This window comes from Heterodontus francisci, chromosome 1 (assembly GCF_036365525.1).
Source record: "Heterodontus francisci isolate sHetFra1 chromosome 1, sHetFra1.hap1, whole genome shotgun sequence".
NCBI lineage: Eukaryota > Metazoa > Chordata > Chondrichthyes > Heterodontiformes > Heterodontidae > Heterodontus > Heterodontus francisci.
This window is the reverse complement of record NC_090371.1, coordinates 211,691,912-211,711,953: the sequence shown is the minus strand read 5'-3', so window position 1 is coordinate 211,711,953 and position 20,042 is coordinate 211,691,912. Positions and strand designations below refer to the sequence as shown.

At 43.6% G+C, this 20,042-nt stretch overlaps 1 protein-coding gene across 3 annotated transcripts in view; it reads left to right on the top strand.

The window, feature by feature from the left end:
• arhgap10 (Rho GTPase activating protein 10) overlaps positions 1-18,336 on the top strand; it is a 270,345-nt gene extending 252,009 nt beyond the window's left edge. For all 3 annotated transcript variants that reach the window (XM_068041246.1, XM_068041258.1, XM_068041249.1), the window contains 4 exons: positions 7,749-7,917; positions 14,227-14,340; positions 16,195-16,286; positions 17,311-18,336. In XM_068041246.1, coding sequence (XP_067897347.1) covers positions 7,749-7,917; positions 14,227-14,340; positions 16,195-16,286; positions 17,311-17,399 — 464 coding nt within the window. In that variant the 3' untranslated portion in view covers positions 17,400-18,336. The remainder of the gene's footprint in view (positions 1-7,748; positions 7,918-14,226; positions 14,341-16,194; positions 16,287-17,310) is intronic.
• Positions 18,337-20,042: the final 1,706 nt, after the last annotated feature.

Genomic DNA, 20,042 nt, shown 5'->3' with positions numbered 1-20,042 from the left:
GAAAGTAGAAAATCAGAAGGGCTGCATTTGCTGACAATGCTACCACTAGGTGGCGCTGCAGTGGCACATGCTGCAAATGTGCCACTATAATGTCACAGTCTGCGACTTCAGGCAGCTGCCAGGACTAAAGATGGCACTGCTCAAATAATCACACGAAGGCAACCTAATCTAAACACATGGCAGCACACAATGGCGGGAGGGAGAGAGCGAGTGAGCAGGCTGGGGAGCAGGGGGAGGGTGTTGGGAGAGGAGCAGGCCGGGGGTGGGGGAGGAGCGGAGCGGGCCAGGGGTGGGTGGTGGGGGGGGTGGCAGCGGACTGGGCCGGGGTTGGGGGAGCGGAGCAGGCCGGGCCAGGGACGGGGACGAGCGCAGCGGCCGGAGAGAGCAGCGAAGTGGGTGGGGGGGGGGGGGGGGAGCGGAGCTTGACGCATGGGTGAATGCATTAGCGTTGCATTACTGTACGTGTAAAGCGCATGCGCAGAGGCTGCCAGGCACGTTGCTCGAAGATGCACACCTCACGCGATGACGTCATCAGCGCATGCGCTAACCAGTCCTGGCAAGTCAGAACGCAGCGCACGCGCAGAGAGCAGGAGCCCATCTGCGCAAGTGTACACCTTGGCGCAGCCTGATGACGTCAGTGGCCGGCTGCATTGTCAGGAATCACTTTGAATCAGAAGGGGAGGTTTGGAGTGAGGGAAGGTAGGGGGGTGGAAAGCAGGAGACCCATGTCTGCAGTTTACATGTAATGTCAAATAGCGGGATCAGTGATTGTGTTGCACTGTTTGGGTGATGAGCCTGCCACAGCTGAGTAGCTGGAGATCTGTTGAAGCACTGAGAGCCTGGGAGCCCTCTCACTTCCCTGTTACTCCATCTGGGGTGCTGCTTCTTCCACCCAGAGACCATCAGCAGCAGCTTCATTCTAATGAGTGCAGCTCTCCTTTTAAGGCAGGTTGCCTTAAGAGCTGCAGGCTAGCTAGAACACGTGCTTGCGACACATGTTGCTGGACCCCCTGCTGAGCGTTCAGCCAGCCAGCTATGCAGACCATGCTCAGCTGAACACTACAATCATGGAAATGAAGAGGTAGCACAAAGTGCTGCCTGCCTCAATGGGACTGGGCACAGGCAGGTCACGAATTGCGACCCCCACACCCTAAAACAAAAGCAAGCCATTTTTAGTGGCATGTGTTTTTGATGGTGTTGGTTGAGGAATAGTCTGGGCACAGGCAGAATTCCCCTGCTCCTCTTCGAGTAGTGTCATAGGTTCTTTTACATCCACCTGAGAGGGCAGATAGGTCCTGTATTTTCTGTTTTTAATTCAGATTTAGACATTTGTTTCTTTTTTATATATATATTTAAATTTGTTTTTACTTACGGGACAAAATTCAGAAAGAAACAACCCCTCCACATAAATTGAAGCTTTCATGTTATTAAAAATACCAGAAACTGATTTTAACATTAGTGATTTAATCTTGAGGTTCTGACCACTAGCAATACTTGGAACATCATTCTTACAGTTCAGTTAGTCCTCTTGGTTAGATTCTTGGACAGCCTGTAGTACTTCAGAGATATTATTAATCTTTAACCATGAATTATAGTTGCTACAGTGCACAACCATTCCTTAAAGGTGCACAAATAAGTAGATTGTGGGAACCCACAGTAACTCCCCAGCTGAATTCAAATGGTGTAGAATAAGTAGCGTGGAATTGCATGTTTGTTAAAACCACACTTGTTTGTGTTGAAGTACAGAATACACATGGATCCTCACAGAAAGCATTTCACGGGAGTAGAAGATTAGTTGGTTTTCTTTCTCTATCTGTACCTTTTCTCTTGTTCTTTCCCCATTCCACCATATCTTCCTACGTAAAAATGTTAAAATTACATTTGCAAATGTAAAATATTTTAGAAAACACTCAAAAAATTGGCATTGTTCCAAGATTTTGTAACAGTTGTGATTTCCTTTTGGTCTGTTTTCCCCAGTGTGGGAAGGTGCAGGTGGAGCAGTCTCTGGCAGGGCCCTCATGGACTCCAAAAGCCAGAGGACATCCGCATGGGCATCTCAACTGTCAGACTAGGGGAGCGAGCAGCTTGTCTCTAGCTCTGCTGAAGCCACCAGGGTAGCACCATGTAGAAGTAATAGGAAAAGGAACAGAAAGACTTGTTAATTGTACAAGGGGATTATGAAAATGTTTGCCTTTAATGAATTGGAAAAAGTAAAGAATCGTGAATTTTATTTCAGTCTACAAAGTCCAGTCATCTCCATTATTGGCTCCTACATTCCAAATGGACATTAGCCTTGAGGAGAATAGTGGAAGACAGCAAAGGTTGTGAATGAGATGGAGGGAATTTTGACTGTGGGAATGATTTAGGTTTGTTAGGTGGTGGGGAGCAGTGGGTTTAGCATTGGAGTGCCTTAAGGCTTCACACACACAGGTTATCTGAAGTGTTTCTGGATGAGTTCATTGTGGGCTTCTCTGGCAGCAAGGTGAGCGACTGCAGGCATCCTGGCCACATCAAGCTCCTCCTTATCCTGCTTCACCTGTTGCTCCTCAGAGGATACAGAGCAGTCATCACCTTCCTCCTCCTGCAGCTCCAGTCCTCTCTGCAGTTCTATGTTGTGCAAGGCACAGCGGACCACTACCATTCTGGACACCCTTGCTGGTACACACTGAAGGATACCCCAGATCCGTCCAGGCACCTGAATCACATCTTCAGCAACCCAGTAGCTTGCTTTATGACCACTCTTGTGCTCACATGGCTCCAGTGGTACTTTTCCTCTGCATCAATGCAGGGTTCCTCACAGGTGTCATCGGCCACGTGCTTACAGGGTTGCCCTTCTCTCCAAGGAGCCACCTACTGAATCTGCTTGGAGGTGCAAAGACCTGTGGGAGATGTGATTGCCACAGAATGAAGACATCATGGCAGATTCCAGGATATCTTGCATAGATATGCATGAAAACCTGCTGGTGGTCACATACTAGCTGAACATTGATGGAGTAAGAATTCCTCTCAATTGACAAGGACTGTTTTTTGATCTGAGGGTGCCTTTATTGTCACGTGTGTCCAGTCTATGACTCCCTGAACCAGTGGAAATCGAACCACTGCAGTACATGTGAGCACCCTTTGGTTCTCACTAGCCTCATCAGTAGCAAAGTGGGTGTAATTTGGAGCCCTGGCAAACATGGTATCAGTCACCTGGGACATACACTTGTGCACTGCAGATTGTGAAATCCTGCAGATACCACCAGCAGATCCCTGGAAGGAGCCAGAGGTGAAGAAATTCAGGACTGTGATGACCCTGATGACCACTGGCAATGTGTGGTTTTTGGAAGGAGGTCGTGCTCCAGGAGGTTGCAGATGTCAACAATGACCTGCTACGAGAGCCTGAGCTTCCTGAGCACTGTTGCTCAATCATTTGGAGAAAGCGCTTCCTTGTATACCCTGTATTGGGGGTATTGCCTCTTTCAAGATGAAGCTCTGTGTCCATTCTCCCCTATCCTGTGCAGTAGCATGTGGCTAAGGAGAAGGCAGCTGCTGTTTTTGCTGGTGTTGCTCCTCATGTTCCTCATCAGAGATCCAAGGCAGAGCTGCATAAACTGCTCCCATACTGCAGTGGAGTGCACCTCAAGGTGAGTAAAATCCAAGATAGCAGAAAAAACTTCCAAAATGTTGGAAATTACCTGTAAAGCAGTGAAAGTATACTCTCAGAACCAGTCCTGTGAGCAAAAGCCTTTCACCCTAGGCAAGAAAGCAACTGTGCTGTTTGAGTTTAAAGCTGTGCCAGCCTGAGAATTTCACAACCAACAATCCCCACTGTGCTCTCGACATGTTGACCATGGCGAGTTTCACACAGCTTGGGAAACCTGTGTGCTGGCTGTTGAAGCCAGAATGATGAGTTAAATTTACAATTAATTGCCTCTCAATATATGCAAATAACAGACCCAACATCCCCATGTGGTTTCCTGCGTGCCTGCACATGTGCACTGGTTAAAGTCGAACTGAGCAGGATCGGGAGCAGGTTTCCAACACCCCGGCATTTTTTAAGGATTTAACCCCCTGCCTGCACAAGTTCTACGCCCCCCCACCCTCCCACCCCAACCTTGCAAGTTAAAATTCTGCCCAGAGTGTCAGGTTATATGACAATGATTGGAGCTAAGCTTCTCCTGTTCCTCACCTGACATTCACATGCACCTTCCAACAGGTTGTCCAGATTGGAACAGGAACTCTGGCTAGCTCTTTTCCCCTCACCCTGCCGATCGATTAGGGATGCTAAGTCAATTGCTGTGCACCAACTGCTGCCCCAGCTGAGACCAGCTGATGGTACAAGGTGGGAGCAAACTGTGGAGCTTTTGTTCTATTTGTCTTACTGTTACACTTGCCTTTACACACTAGGCCACAAGTTGTCCTACTTTTTTGATTGCGAGATATATATCTGACTCCCAGCATCAAAATTTGGCGATTCCTGGACTGTGTTCATAGGCAGCTTTGAAATGCGGTCGTGCCCGTTTACTTGCGAGTCACTTAATGGCAATTCCTGTTTTAACACGGCCATTTCTATAGTCCTGTTTTCTCCCCCTATATTTCCAATATTTTTTATTCTTTCACGGGATGTGGGCGTCACTGGGTAGGCCAGCATTTATTGCCTGTAGTATAAGGGTTTGAGACAGTGTTTGAGACAGTCTGAGGAATACCTCCCACCATGATGATGTAAGAGATCACGTGAGAGAGACTGGAGGGAGAAGCAGCATGGCTTCAGAGGAGTCATACGGACTTAAGTAAAGCTGTATATAATAAATGAGTTAACGTGAAAATTACTGAAGATTCAGTAATCTCTCCTAGCTAGACTAACCAAATATATAAACGGTGGCAAACTAGCCAAACATACAACCTTGCCCATCCCTAATTACCCTTGAGAAGGTGGTAGTGAGCTGCCGCCTTGAACCGCTGCAGTCCGTGTGGTGTCGGTACACCCACAGTGCTGTTAGGAAGGGATTTTGACCCAGCGAAAGTGAAGGAACGGCGATATAGTTCCAAGTCAGGATGGTGTGTGGCTTGGAAGGGAACTTGCAGGTGGTGGTGTTCCCATGCATCTGCTGTCCTTGTCATTCTAGGTGGTAGAGGTCACGGGTTTGGAAGGTGCTGTCGAAGGAGCCTTGGTGAGTTGTGAATGGTAAAAAGTTTGTTCTATTGCAATTACATTTATTGAAATTCCTACTTGTATGCAATTGTGGTGAGCAGGAATCCTGCTTTAATGAGGCTTGTTATCTTTGAATCTATAATTTTCATCTCTCAATCTTGCTGCATCCAGTGGTCAATATGCCTTATCACCTTTTTTTGAACTAGTTTCCACCAGTGTTGGAAGTCGATTTTCCAAGTGGTTGAACAAAAAAAGTGGTGTGATTGTCACTGCACAAGCAAATGGATATTTTGAGCAGTTTGAAGGGATTGAAGGTTCAAAATCTAACTGCACAGAAACACGATGGTCCCAATATTTGCAAGGAGGCAGTGGACAATGGGGGGTGCGTGTCAGTGGCCTGGAAACCCAGAAACTGAGGTCCTGCCAAATTTAATGGCAGGACCTCATGACACATTTTTTTGCTTTGTTTTCCTCTCATGAACCAGACAGAATGGGAGGTACAAGACTGAAGCTGGGAATGGTCCCTGGCAATTGAAATCGGGGGTCAGTGGGAGCTTGGAATACAGCAGTGAGGGGGGAGGGAGAGGGAGTGGGGGCAAGAGCTCGTGGAGCAGTTGGAAAGAAAAGGTTTGCTTGAGAGGCCAGTGGGAAGCACCCCTGTTACTCCATGCCCAAAAGCACCAGTGGAAAAGAACTTCCCTGCTGGATCTGGCCTCTCCCACCTTCCTTTACCCACCAGCTTTCCCAAGCCCTGGGAAACCCAGCCCTTAGTCCCCAGCCATTAAATTTATATGGGTGCCGAAACCTGAGGAATAAAGTCTCATTTACATAATACAATCTCGGATCCACCTCTCCAGAGTGTGTTTCTCTGACATCCCCAAAGCTGCTGTAGTTAAATCGGAAGTAGGTGCCTTCACAGTGGGTTGGGGTCAGGTTTCACAGTTTCAGCAATGTAACCTGTACAATATACTCCCCCCTGATGTCTGGCGGTGGGGGGGTGGGGTGTGGTGCAGTGCGGTGCAGGGTTAAAATTCCCCCCAATATTTCTGAATCTTAATAATCTAAAATTCTTAAAAGGACAGACTGAGAAAGAAATGAGCACTAGGAGAGGAAACAGTAGTGTGAAAGTAAGATGGCGGACGTCGATAAAATGCTGCTTATGTAGTTTGAACACAAAATAGCTCAGAAAATCCTGGTTGATGGCTGCCTGTTGATATCTAAGGATAATTGAGTCAAGTTTCCACGAGTTGTATCCAATTCTGCTGCTGCTGATGGCCCACAGCACCTCATGGATGCCCAGCTTCAAGCTACTAGATTTGTTCTGAATCTATCCCATTTAGCACGTAGTGCCACACAATACGATGGATGTTGTCCTTAGTGTGAAGGCATGACTTTGTTTCCACAAGGACTGTGTGCGATGGTCAATCCTACCAATACTGTCATGGACAGATGTGTCTGTGCCAGGTGTAAGGGCAAAGTCAAGCAAGTCAGCACAAAAGATTGAGGAATTGTAAACGTAAGGGAGTCAATGCCCCATACCACTTAGACTTGCTTTTTCCACAATCTTTTGCGCTGGCGCAAGTTTAGTTTGTATGGATCAGGCCGTGCCCACAAAACTGGCCACACCTCCAGATCGAAATTGCAAGATTCCGCCAATTGCACTGGTTAGGGAGGGCTGTTCAAATTACGCTAATTTTCTTAAATGCATTAGAAGGCACGTTTTAGAAGTTTTTGCACATCAGAAATATTTACCAAGAAACTGACTAGTTAAAGTAATTTTCAGTGATTGCAGGTAGAAGATTGAACATCCTCACTGAAAGTATTTATATTTTGTTGAGAAACCAATTTTCAGCTGCATTAATAAAACTGCACCAGATTATCATCACTCTTCAATATGTCAAGGAATACTTCTTAATGGATAAGAAACAATTCAATCTATTACGCTGTCCAATTGTACTGGTTCATGGAAGATTGTACGTTCGTGATTTGCAAATACATTTTAGCAGAAACCTGATGCCTAACCTAACAGTGCAATTATAAGCACAGTTTGGCCACAATTTCTCGTTTATGCCCAAAGTGGAAACTTTACCTCAATGATCTTTGCAAAGAACTCAGTGTGGAAAGCTTTGAAGCATGAAATGGATTCCTGTGCTGCTAGAAACTGAGATGTAAGCTTGTTTACAAAAAAACTAATGGTGAAAATGTAGACCGTAACAAGCATGCTGCTGACGCATGGACTGAGGAGGTGTTGCTGGACTTGTTTGCAGAGTATCTACATGACAGCATTTACAATTGCAAAGACATCTGATCGAATCTATACAAAGAAGCAGAGAGAAGATAAGTGGTGGCAAAATGAGAAAAGACCACCTTTCATTGTTTTTGTGAACTATGGTCTCACCTCTCCCTATCTCATGTTTTATAGAATCTGTAGTGATCAGGAGAACTGGATGGTAATTTGAAGCATGCATTGTAAAATGGTCCATTTTTAATGCAGTTTAATTTTTCAAAAATGTTTTCAGATACATTTATTTTCTTACTTTTGCTATGGTATTCAGCCGTACTTACGGGATATTGTGCGATGTATACTTTCTTCATGGAGTTATTTTCCTTTTAGCTGAGAATCCCAACAATGTGGTGGATAATACTCCAAGTGGAAGCATGGAATCCATTTCTTCCCATTCCTCAATAACTACAACATCCTCCAACTCGAACAGCCCCCCAGAGCAAGCGAGGAATTGGGTCCATTCTAGTAATGTAGATGCCACTGATTGCACATCTTCTCCGTAAGTTTGATTCTTAATTTATCAAAGAGAACTTTGTAAAATTCTTTATTGTGCACAACTGAAATGTATTTTATACCCTTCTCTAATACTAAGCAAATCAAACTGTGCTGATTTCTGTTGTCAAATCTGCACCATTGGGATGTTCTTAAAGTGGAGAACCTGTCTTAATGTTACTGTGCGTGCACAAAAAGGTTAAATATTCCCTTTTATGCAGCAAACCCTTTCAACAGCAACGTAGGTGGCTACCATATAGTTAAAACAATCTGACCTACTTGCTGTGTTAGAGAAGAAAACACTAGTGGAATATGGTTTTTACTCACCAACTCCATTCCAAAATATTACTAGAGCTAACCTGCTGGTGAGTGTACCATTTTGGGACATAATCGATGGTGGCATGAGCTGGCGGCCTACTCATTTATAGCCCAGTAATGTGCTTCCAACGTTTAAAATTGGTAGACTGGGTACCAACATAATTACTGAAGTGTTTCCAGTGAAATATAAAAGTAGTGTAGTGGACTTTTAAGTAAAATTAAAGCCCAGGGGATTGAAGGGGCAGTGTCAGCATGGGTACAAAATTGGCTAAAGGACAGAAAGCAGAGTAGTGGTGAACAGTTTTTCAGACTGGAGGGAAGTATAGAGTTGTGGCCCCCAGTGTCCGTAATAGGACCGCTGCTCTTTTTGATATACCAATGACCTGGGCTTGGGTATTCAGAGCATACTTTCAAAGTTTACAGATGATAGAAAACTCAAATGTAGCAAACAGACTTCAGGAGGAAATGGTGAAATGGGCATACAGGTGGCAGATGAAATGTAACACAGAGAAGAATGAGGAGAGGCAATATATATTAAAGTGGTACAATTTTAAAAGGGGTGCAGGAACAGAGATACCTCAAGATATGTGTACACAAATCTTTGAAGGTGGCAGGACAAGTTGAGAAGCCTATTATTAAAGCATATAGGATCATTGCATTATAAACTGAAACATAGAGTACTAAAAGCAAGGAAGCTATCATAAATCTTTATAAATCATTGGTTAGGCTCCAGCCAATTATGGGCACCACATTTTAGGAAGAGTGGTGAGGCTTTAGAGGGGATGCAGAGGAGATTTACTATAATGGTATCGGGGAGGTGGGACTTCAGTTATGTGAAGAGACCAGAGAAACTGTGGTTGTTTTTCATAAAAGAGCAAAGATTAAGAGGAAATTTGACAAAGTTGTTCAAAATCCTGAACAGTTTTGACATAGTACATAAGGAGAAACAGTTTCCTGTGGCAGAAGAGTCAGTAACCAGTGGATACGGATATCAGGTGATAGGCAAAAAAAGCAGAGGCGACATGAGGAAACATTTTTTTACTCAGTGAATTGTTGCGATCTGGAAAGCTCTGCTTGAAATGGTGGTGGAAGCAAATTCAAAAATAACTTTCAGAAGGAAAATGGAAAATACTTGAGGGGGGAAAAATTTCAGGGCAAAGGGGAAAGAGTAGGGGAGTGGGACTAATTGGATAGACAAATGGTTATTTTCTGTGCTGTATGATTCTATAGAGCACTTGGGCCAACCATCAAGAAGATCGCCCCCCTCAAATCTAAATTGGGGGACATAATCACTGACCAACGCAAACAAATGGACCGCTGGGCTGAGCACTACCGAGAACTGCACTCCAGGGAGAATGTTGTCACTGAGACTGCCCTCAATGCAGCCCAGCCTCTACCAGTCATGGATGAGCTGGACATACAGCCAACAAAATTGGAACTCAGTGATGCCATTGATTCTCTAGCCAGCGGAAAAGCCCCTGGGAAGGACAGCATTACCCCTGAAATAATCAAGAGTGCCAAGCCTGCTATACTCTCAGCACTACATGAACTGCTATGCCTGTGCTGGGACGAGGGAGCAGTACCTCAGGACATGCGCGATGCCAATATCATCACCCTCTATAAAAACAAAGGTGACCGCGGTGACTGCAACAACTACCGTGGAATCTCCCTGCTCAGCATAGTGGGGGAAAGTCTTTGCTCGAGTCGCTCTAAACAGGCTCCAGAAGCTGGCCGAGCGCATCTACCCTGAGGCACAGTGTGGCTTTCGTGCAGAGAGATCGACCGTTGACATGCTGTTCTCCCTTCGTCAGATACAGGAGAAATGCCGCGAACAACAGATGCCCCTCTACATTGCTTTCATTGATCTCACCAAAGCCTTTGACCTCGTCAGCAGACGTGGTCTCTTCAGACTACTAGAAAAGATTGGATGCCCACCAAAGCTACTAAGTATCATCACCTCATTCCATGACAATATGAATGGCACAATTCAACATGGTGGCTCCTCATCAGAGCCCTTTCCTATCCTGAGTGGCGTGAAACAGGGCTGTGTTCTCGCACCCACACTTTTTGGGATTTTCTTCTCCCTGCTGCTTTCACATGCGTTCAAGTCCTCTGAAGAAGGAATTTTCCTCCACACAAGATCAGGGGGCAGGCTGTTCAACCTTGCCCGTCTAAGAGCAAAGTCCAAAGTACGGAAAGTCCTCATCAGGGAACTCCTCTTTGCTGACGATGCTGCTTTAACATCTCACACTGAAGAGTGCCTGCAGAGTCTCATCGACAGGTTTGCGGCTGCCTGCAATGAATTTGGCCTAACCATCAGCCTCAAGATAACAAACATCATGGGGCAGGATGTCAGAAATGCTCCATCCATCAATATTGGTGACCACACTCTGGAAGTGGTTCAAGAGTTCACCTACCTAGGCTCAACTATCACCAGTAACCTGTCTCTAGATGCAGAAATCAACAAGCGCATGGGAAAGGCTTCCACTGCTATGTCCAGACTGGCCAAGAGAGTGTGGGAAAATGGCGCACTGAAACGGAACACAAAAGTCTGAGTGTATCAAGCCTGTGTCCTCCGTACCTTGCTCTATGGCAGTGAGGCCTGGACAACGTATGTCAGCCAAGAGCGACGTCTCAATTCATTCCATCTTCGCTGCCTCCGGAGTATACTTGGCATCAGGTGGCAGGACCGTATCTCCAACACAGAAGTCCTCGAGGCGGCCAACATCCCCAGCTTATACACACTACTGAGTCAGCGGCGCTTGAGATGGCTTGGCCATGTGAGCCGCATGGAAGATGGCAGGATCCCCAAAGACACATTGTACACGTTTATTGTACAACGAGCTCGCCGCTGGTATCAGACCCACCGTCTGCCCATGTCTCCGCTTTAAAGACGTCTGCAAACGTGACATGAAGTCCTGTGACATTGATCACAAGTTGTGGGAGTCAGTTGCCAGCGTTCGCCAGAGCTGGCGGGCAGCCATAAAGGCGGGGCTAAAGTGTGGCGAGTCGAAGAGACTTAGCAGTTGGCAGGAAAAAAGACAGAGGCGCAAGGGGAGACCCAACTGTGTAACAGCCCCGACAAACAAATTTTTCTGCAGCACCTGTGGAAGAGCCTGTCACTCTAGAATTGGCCTTTTTAGCCACTCCAGGCGCTGCTCCACACACCACTGACCACTTCCAGGCGCTTACCCATTGTCTCTCGAGATAAGGAGGCCAAAGAAGAATATGTATGAAACATTGAGTGAAATTCGTGTTCAGGAGAATTTTGTTGCTTCTGACAATGGAAAGATTAGACAGTTTAACTTTAAAGGGTAATGGTACAATTTTGGGTGCACTAATGTGTGCATTTGTTTAGTGTGTTGTAAACCTCTTTCTAATTGTGATAAAGAATGGACATATCTATCAGCACTCTGAAAGTGGCAGTGCCACAAGATACATTACTGACAAACTAGTTAAAATAGTTGTTTTACTGCCTAACTCTTTTATCTCCTTCAGGGAGTTTTTTTCTCTTGCATTTTTTTTTACCATTATCAACACGAGCAATTTTAAAAATAAAATCAATTCTTTATTTCTTATTTTAGTGAGCTCAAAACAGTACCATAAGCATAAAGGACATTCTGTTTTGGTTAATTGATGAATCGTGTTGATTTTCACATAAAACTCAGCTCCTGTTTGTGCCGCAGTTCCTGAAAGATATGAAATGGTGGCTGGAATTTTTCATTGGGTTGGAGGCCCCATCGACCGGCCACAAAGTCGTGGTGAGCCGGCCTTCGCTGGGCCTGGGGAGCCAGACCGGGACTTTTCACTCCCCAGGCCTTTAATTGGTCTTGGGTGGAACTTCCTCCTCCTTGAGGCAGGAAGGCCTGCTTAAACAAGCTGCCGGCAGCTCTCTGGTGCACAGGAGGCCTGATCAGGAGGGCCTCTCACCAGTCCGCAGGAAAGCTGCCTGTTTTCACCAGGTGGGCTTTTTGAGGCCTCAGCCTCCCGCCAGCCAAGGGTAAAATGCCTGTCGAGGTGGCGGATGCCTTTAAGTGCCAGTTAATTGGCCACTTAAGGGCCTTGATTGGCCTGGGGCAGGCCGTTTCCCACCGCCCTGCATAGAATTGCAGTGGGGCGGGAGGGGGTTGGGAATGGCCCCCCCCCACCACTCAATTTTACACCCCCCCCCCCCACCAGCCCACTCGTTTGGGGGATGTAAAATTCCAGTCAATGTCTTTATATAATGAATGTAGTGAATGATCTCATTACAGCCTTGGTCCAAACATGGACAAAAGAGCTGAACTCAAGAGGTGAGAGTGATTGCCCTTGATATCAAGGCAGCATTTGACCGAGTTGGCATCAAGAAGCCCTAGCCAAATTGAAGTCAGTGGAAATTAGGAGGAAAACTCTCCACTGGTTGGAGAGCACAAAGGAAGATGGTTGTGGTTATTGGAGGCCAATCATCTTAGCCCTTGGATATTGCTGCAAGAGTTCCTCAGGGCAGTGTCCTAGGCCCAACCATCCTCAGCTGCTTCATCAATGGTCTTGGTCAGAATTGGGGATAAGTGTACGATGTTCAACGCCATTCACAACGCCTCAGATACTGAAGCAGTCCGTATCTACTTGCAGCAAGGGTTTCTCTTTGGGCAGGGAGAGGTGCATAGAAGTTGACCTGTGCATTTTATCCACTGCTCTTGGTTGGCTGGTTTAAGAATCAAAGACTGAAGCTTGGTGTGGAGGATAACTTGATGAGTTGTCAAAGGATAACTTTTCTCTCCAAACGCCCCCTCACCCTTGCTGAAAATGAGCACCACTTTTTTCGATACGAAGTTTGCAGTTTCACATATATGTACAATAGGGTTTAGGAGTGAAGGAGAAAATACACTCTGGCTGGCATAAAGAATCACATTAGAAAAGCAGTCAAGTAAATGCATCAAAGCTCTTCAGGTGCATTATGTTATAAGTTCTGTTTTGCCTCTTGTTTAAGGGAAGGCAATAACTGGACCATTCTGTCATAGTACAGAATTATCGTGCAACTTGACCTCCTCAATACATGTCGAGTCTCAATATTTACAGCAGACCCATCAACACGCAGCGGATATTTGAAACTAGACTTACCTTTTATATGTGCACTCCCGACTTGATGATGCTTAGCATGCACATAACCAAGTGTTGGAGCTTCAATAGGTTGGTACCTAGTGCAGACACTAAAGGTTCCACTTGTAATTCCTGATCCAGGCACTGCATCATGTTATCATCGTGATATCACACATTTTAAAAAGGCAGGACATTCCAGTGTGTTGATGCATAGCCACACTCCACCATAGAATGGGCAGCCATATATTTCAAGGCTTCTTGCTAAAGTTAAGCTGCTTCATATTCCAAAATATCCAGATCTGTCTTGAAACATATTCCGTGCATAGTAAGTGATGCTATGTTCCCTTACCCAGTCTCTCTTGAGTGTCTCCTTAGGCTCCTTTATATTTGTCAGTGGGTTCTTTGCAATTTTTCAATAGTTTCCCCATTCTCCTGTTAGGTAGGAAACCAGCCAAGGGGCAGATGATGAGGGCATGGTAATAAGTGTCTAAAAAGTGTAACTTTGTTGCTGAAAACAAAGATATATGGGTGGGTGTATTTTCAGTTAACTGCTGGTGCCACCATTATTTGCCAGGGTCATTAGTGATTTATGGAGCATTTTCCAATTTATTTCTGTAAAATCACCGCCAAGAATACGAGGTTCAAAGTTTTGGAAACATTTTATTTCAATTATATGTTCTTGATGCTGTGTTGGTTTTTCTCCTGCTCAAGCTCCTGTAATGGTGCTAATCTAGGAAGGTTTGTGCACACAGTAGTCTACATAGTAAAATGTGTGTTTCTGAAACATCACCTTGCCTGTTAAATATAATGACATGTATATGATAATTTCTACAAATATTGTAGCTTTAAGAACTAGTTTTAACAATGCATCATCTCTATGCTTTGACAAAATCTATGGTTCACTAATTTGTCTCATCAGTTCATCGATATCAATGGCTTCCTGGTTCAATTCTTCACCAACTTCACCAGCATCATCTCTACCATCCTTCCAGTTCCCAACTGTGACTGCTGCTAGTGACAAACCTCCCAATGGGTATGGAAAACTCCTTTATTTCGTACCGTAATAGTTGGCACTGGATAAAAGCTTGATTCCTTGCTCATTACTGCCACTAGGATAATAGGCAGATCTATTTGATGACCTTTTTCGCTGGTTTATGAGCCACATTCAGTGCAGTTCAATGGATCAAAATCCAAACAAAGTTTAATCTATTGACATTGTAATTACAAGTGAAGGAGAAAATACACTCTGGCTGGCATAAAGAATCACATTAGAAAAGCAGTCAAGTAAATGCATCAAAGCTCTTCAGGTGCATTATGTTATAAGTTCTGTTTTGCCTCTTGTTTAAGGGAAGGCAATAACTGGACCATTCTGTCATAGTACAGAATTATCGTGCAACATGAGACCTCCTCAATACATGTAGAGTCTCAATATTTACAGCAGACCCATCAACACGCAGCGGATATTTGAAACTCGACTTACCTTTTATATGTGCACTCCCGACTTGATGATATAGGGCTACAAAGCTTTGCTCTGATTGTTGAACCACTTGGTTCTGTCTATAACCTGTTGCTTTCCATGCTTAGCATGCACATAACCAAGTGTTGTAGCTTCAATAGGTTGGTACCACAATGCAAGGCATGCCTGGTGCTGCCTCTGGCCTACCCTCCTGCACTTAACATTCAACTGATGGTGATCAAAGAGTGTGAGATGTGTCGGGCCACTCTGTACTTTAGTCTGTCCTGCTTATCACAATGGTAATGCCTCACTGTGCTTAAAGAGTATCCTTCATGGTGAAGATGAGACTTTGTATTCACAAAAGCTGTGTGATTATTCTTATCAATGATATACTGGACTGGTGTGTCTGTGACAGGCTGGTGAGTAAAAGGTCAAGCATGTTATGCCCTCGTGTTGGTTCGCTCATCACCTGGTGCAGTCACAGTCTGGCAACCATGTCTTTCAGGGCTTGACCAATGTAGACAGTAATGATACTACTGAAAAATTCCTGGTGATGGGCATTGACATCCAACCCCTCCACCCAGAGTACATTTTGTGTCCTTGCTTTCCTCAGTACGCCAAGTGGTGTTGGACAGGGAGGTGCACTAATTTGTCAGTTGAGGGGATTCTGTAGCTTGTAATCAGCAGGATGTTACCCTGACTTGTATGGCCTGGGCCATGCCCACCCAACTATATAACACTGTGCCCTCACCTCTGATGGATCTATCCTTAAGTCTTTCCTAATTTACTGGGGCACTGTCAGAAACGAGGACAAAATTGGAGTAGATTAGGACATTCCATGAAGGAGCAAACATTCTAATATTTCTTTTGTTTTTTTTAAAAAGAAGATAATCCCATAATAGCTTTTTTAAAATCCCAGAGTGCCCTTCAGTAGGGATTTTACATGGCATATGGCTCTGAATTTTCATGTGCTCCCTATATTAGAACAGTCCTTTAATAACCTCCCTTTTACCCCAAAGGTTTCTGAGTGTTTCCAGCATTTTCTATTTTTGATCTTAAGTTTTTTTAATATAAAATATAAGAGACAGATGTCTAAGGGAGTGGAGTTTGCTGAACAATTCCAGACTGCACACAAGACCCTTTAGTAAAAATGTTATCCTGTCCTCTAAACCCTTGTGCTGTATGTATCTGGTGCCAGTAAAATTTAATCAGTTACATAATTGTTACTGCCATTAGTAGAAGTAATTTTAATATCAAGTTTAGGAAATGCTCTGGTTTTTAAGTATGGTTTACTGTTGTACTCTGAATCTGTTTTAGATTAATTCTGCAGCAACCACCTTTTCTATTTGTAATCACAGGTCATTTAATAGTTCAGAAAATATTGGGGCTTGAATTCTCTCCCATGAGGTAATGACTTCATTTATTTTTCAGGGTTCCAAACCATAAAGCCAAGGCTGTTTACTCATGTGAAGCAGAGCATATCTCTGAGTTATCCTTCAAAGTAGGAGCAATATTTGAAAATGGTGAGTGTAACCTGAGATGTTGGATTATTTTCCCCAGCTATGAAACGCATTGTACTCCTCACTTAATAGAACCATAGTTACTCCAAAGCTATCTGTTAAACATTAAACATCCTCCATACAATATAGGAGTTAAGCCTATATTGATTGTTACTGAGGAAACCACATACTTGCATATAAATTGTTGTGATGTTGCAGACAGGTAGGGATCACCTACTCTCTCTTTCTGTAAAACCCCATGTTCTTCACATTGCACAAACTTTTTGATTTTCCCCAGCCAGATGGTTTGTGTTCTCAGTTTTCACATTCACACCTCGTTGTTGGATTTGAACAAAGTTTTGGCCTCTCCTTGGATGTAGGTTAGATTTGATAGTCCTTATCATTCTCACAGTTTGACTTTTTAGCCAACCAGTCTGCAATTTTTCTTTCTTTCTAGGTTTTTATTCTGGGATTTGGAGCACCATCTGTTTATACATCGCTATAATAGCGGGCAGTGGTGTTGTCCTTATTCCAGTATGTATGAGTAGTACACAATTTATCCTTTTGAGTGGATGATCAACCTAGAGTTGATTCCATAATTATTCACTGGGGTACCCAGAATTTACTTACTCAGTTATTCTGACAGCTACTAGCGTCTGTGTTTCTGTTTGGGCAGAGAGGTCGTGACAACTCGGAGGCTAGATAGTATCTGTATGCATTTCCTCCATTTCCCTGGTCCCACAAATGAAGTATAGGAATTTTCTTGAAGACTCCTAATTGGCCTTGATCTTGGTCATCCAAGCAGTGAGTTCCACTCTCTTAGATTTCTTCTCTCACTTGAGCCTGGGGGGAGTTCAATATTATATCACATCACAGAGCTGTTCTGGTTGACTTCCTAGTTAATAAAAAGCAATGATTTAACAATGCTAAAAAAATAAATTATATGTCTATTGTGTGTTGGTATAGTTGCTTACTGTAAAAAGGGTTGAGGTTGTTGCGCCTAATCAATTTTACCATTTAAATTAAAATTCTTATTTTCATTCCCCAGTTCACTCTTCACGAGAGCCTGGTTGGCTAGAAGGAACCCTCAATGGCAAAACAGGACTTATTCCACAAAATTATGTTGAATTCCTGTAGCACTGAGCTACTAAAATTTATAGAAAATACTATTCATGGTATCCATGGCCATCCTTGACAAGACAGAATTATCATTCGTTCTACTGTAACTTCACGACTGAGATCTCTCAATTTGAATCAAGGAAAATATTAATTTCCATAACTAACACACAACTAACCTCAAGCATCTGTAAACTCATGTTTTTTTTTAATTATTGCCTGAAGTGCTACTGTCACTTTGTTATGCCATTTTAATTGTTACAAGCTTTTTTATCATAGGATTCAGCAGATGGGTTCAGTTTTAGCAAGTGACATTGGAATAACATGAAACAAAAATTGCTAGCTTTTTCTATCTATTTTGACTTCACAGTGTGATTCTATGAATCCCATTATTTTCATAATACTTTTTAAGCCTATGAATAAAAGGGAGTCTGCAATAAAAGATCTGGGGGAAAAGTTGTTTCCATGCTTTTTCATTGCTGATCATGTCAAATGGTTAGATGTTTCAGTTTTAAGAAACATTGGAAATGCTTTTGTAAAAACAAACTTATCAATGTTGTGCATTTGTGCAACATTGAAGTAATTTGGTGCATTTTAGCTTTCAACACCAAACAACAGATCTGTTGACTGCTGTGGACTTTCATTTTTATACAATGTTGGTCTATATCGCAATAGGATTTTCATCAATATATGGATAATTGGGAAATTCCATTCAGATTTTAATGAGAACAGATATTTACAAACTCCTCAGTTGCTGTATATTTGTATTCATTTTAACTATACAAAATGTGAGCTATTTCTAGTTTAATTGTTTGTTATACTCATGAAAATAATGCTAGGTTTAATACTATTGTGTGCATGAATGTGGTCAATATTGTCACAGACCTCAAGCCTTCAAAAATCCACAGATCATTATTCTGTAACTACAGCAGAAAATAAAGATCACTACTAGTAATAGTTTCAAGATTTTATTAATTTGACTGAAGCACATGATTCCAAACATTTAAGTATTTGCTGAAATTGTTATTTCAAATTCAATCTTATTTTTACAGTAGTTTTAAATGGGTCAGTTCCAGTTTGATGCGATTACTCTTTTAAATTTCACATTTTCTAATAATTTTTTTGCATTTCTTAAGAGTTCTGCAAATCATTCAAATTTGGGCATTACAGTTTGCCTAATGCTTTCTCCATAAAGACTATTGGTCCGTCAGTTTGGTATAAAAACATGAGCAATGTGTTAACTGATCTCAGCCATGGCAGTAGAGGCAATACCATTTCCCTTAGTGCCCTAGCGTTAAGAAAATGAACCTGGATCCCTGCTCCTGATAGCTATCCTGTGGATGTTAGGCCAGGACAGGATCCAGCATAGCTGTCAGGTTCCGACAGTGAAGAAGCCAGTCTGCACTTATAATCTTGGCCCTCAAGTGAAGAATGGCTACTTAAAAAGGTACTGAAATCCAGCAAGTGTCTATGGAACCACACACCAACAAGGAGTCAACAGCGAGAGAGAGAAGGGGATAAAATGAATCAATTGATAATCTATGTCACTCTTGGTAAAATTCATGTGATGCTAAAAACGGGAAGGGGGCAGGAGAATATGTTGAAGCAGTGACCAAATTACAGAAGGACATAGATAATATTTTCATGTGATCTGAAATACAAAGAAATGTAAGTATTTGCATACTGTAAGAAAAATTAAGTACATTCTTGGTGTTGAACTAGCTAAAGGAGAGGCTGAAAGCGATGATAATAGCTTCTACACTGACTGCTGCTTTGCAAGGAATGGACAAAATAAACAAAGCAAATGGAACGTTGAGCTATATTATCATTTCTGTAGTTTTAGGTCCGACGCAACAAGGGCCGGATTTTCATTTTCAGGTTGGGACCCCAACGACTGGAGCATTTCCAGGTCCCGACCCCCACAGTGCTGTTTTAAATGCAAAGTAAGTAATTGACCTGGGAGCGAGTCCGGTACCCAATTAGAGGCGCCAGAAGGGTTATGGAGGCGGGAACATGGAATAGATGGTGGTTTTTAAAGGAAAGACGGCAGCCATCACTGGGCTTGCCGTTGCCTATACAGAGGAATCATCAGGGAGATCGGAGGGCCTGTGTGGGGATGCAGATGCATCCCCAGGCAGCACCCCGCTTTCCCAATGCCTCCCTGGAAGCTCTCACTGATGCCCTCTCAGAGAGGAGAGACGTCTTCTACCCAGCCTCATGGAGGAGGAATTCCCTACAACGAAACCAAAAGGACATGGATCGAGGTGGTCAGCAGCCAGGACCCACGAGAAGGACCAGGTGCAGTGCAGGAAAAGGTTTAATGATCTATTGCGGTCTAGTAAGGTGAGTGGCCATGGGTAAAGAGGCACAAACTCTATTGATCTCACATCATATCCATACATCTCCCTCACATTCTTCCTATAGTGTGGCGATCAGATCTGTACGCAGTACTCCAGCTTGGCCTAATTAGTGGTTTTTTACAGCTCCATCATAACCTCCCTGCTCTTATATTCTGTGCCTCGGCTAATAAAGGCAAGTATCCCATATGCCTTCCTAACCACCTTATCTACCTGTGCTGCTGCCTTTAGTGATCTATGGACAAGTACACCAAGGTCCCTCTGACCCTCCGTACTTCCTAGGGTCCTACCATCCATTGTATATTTC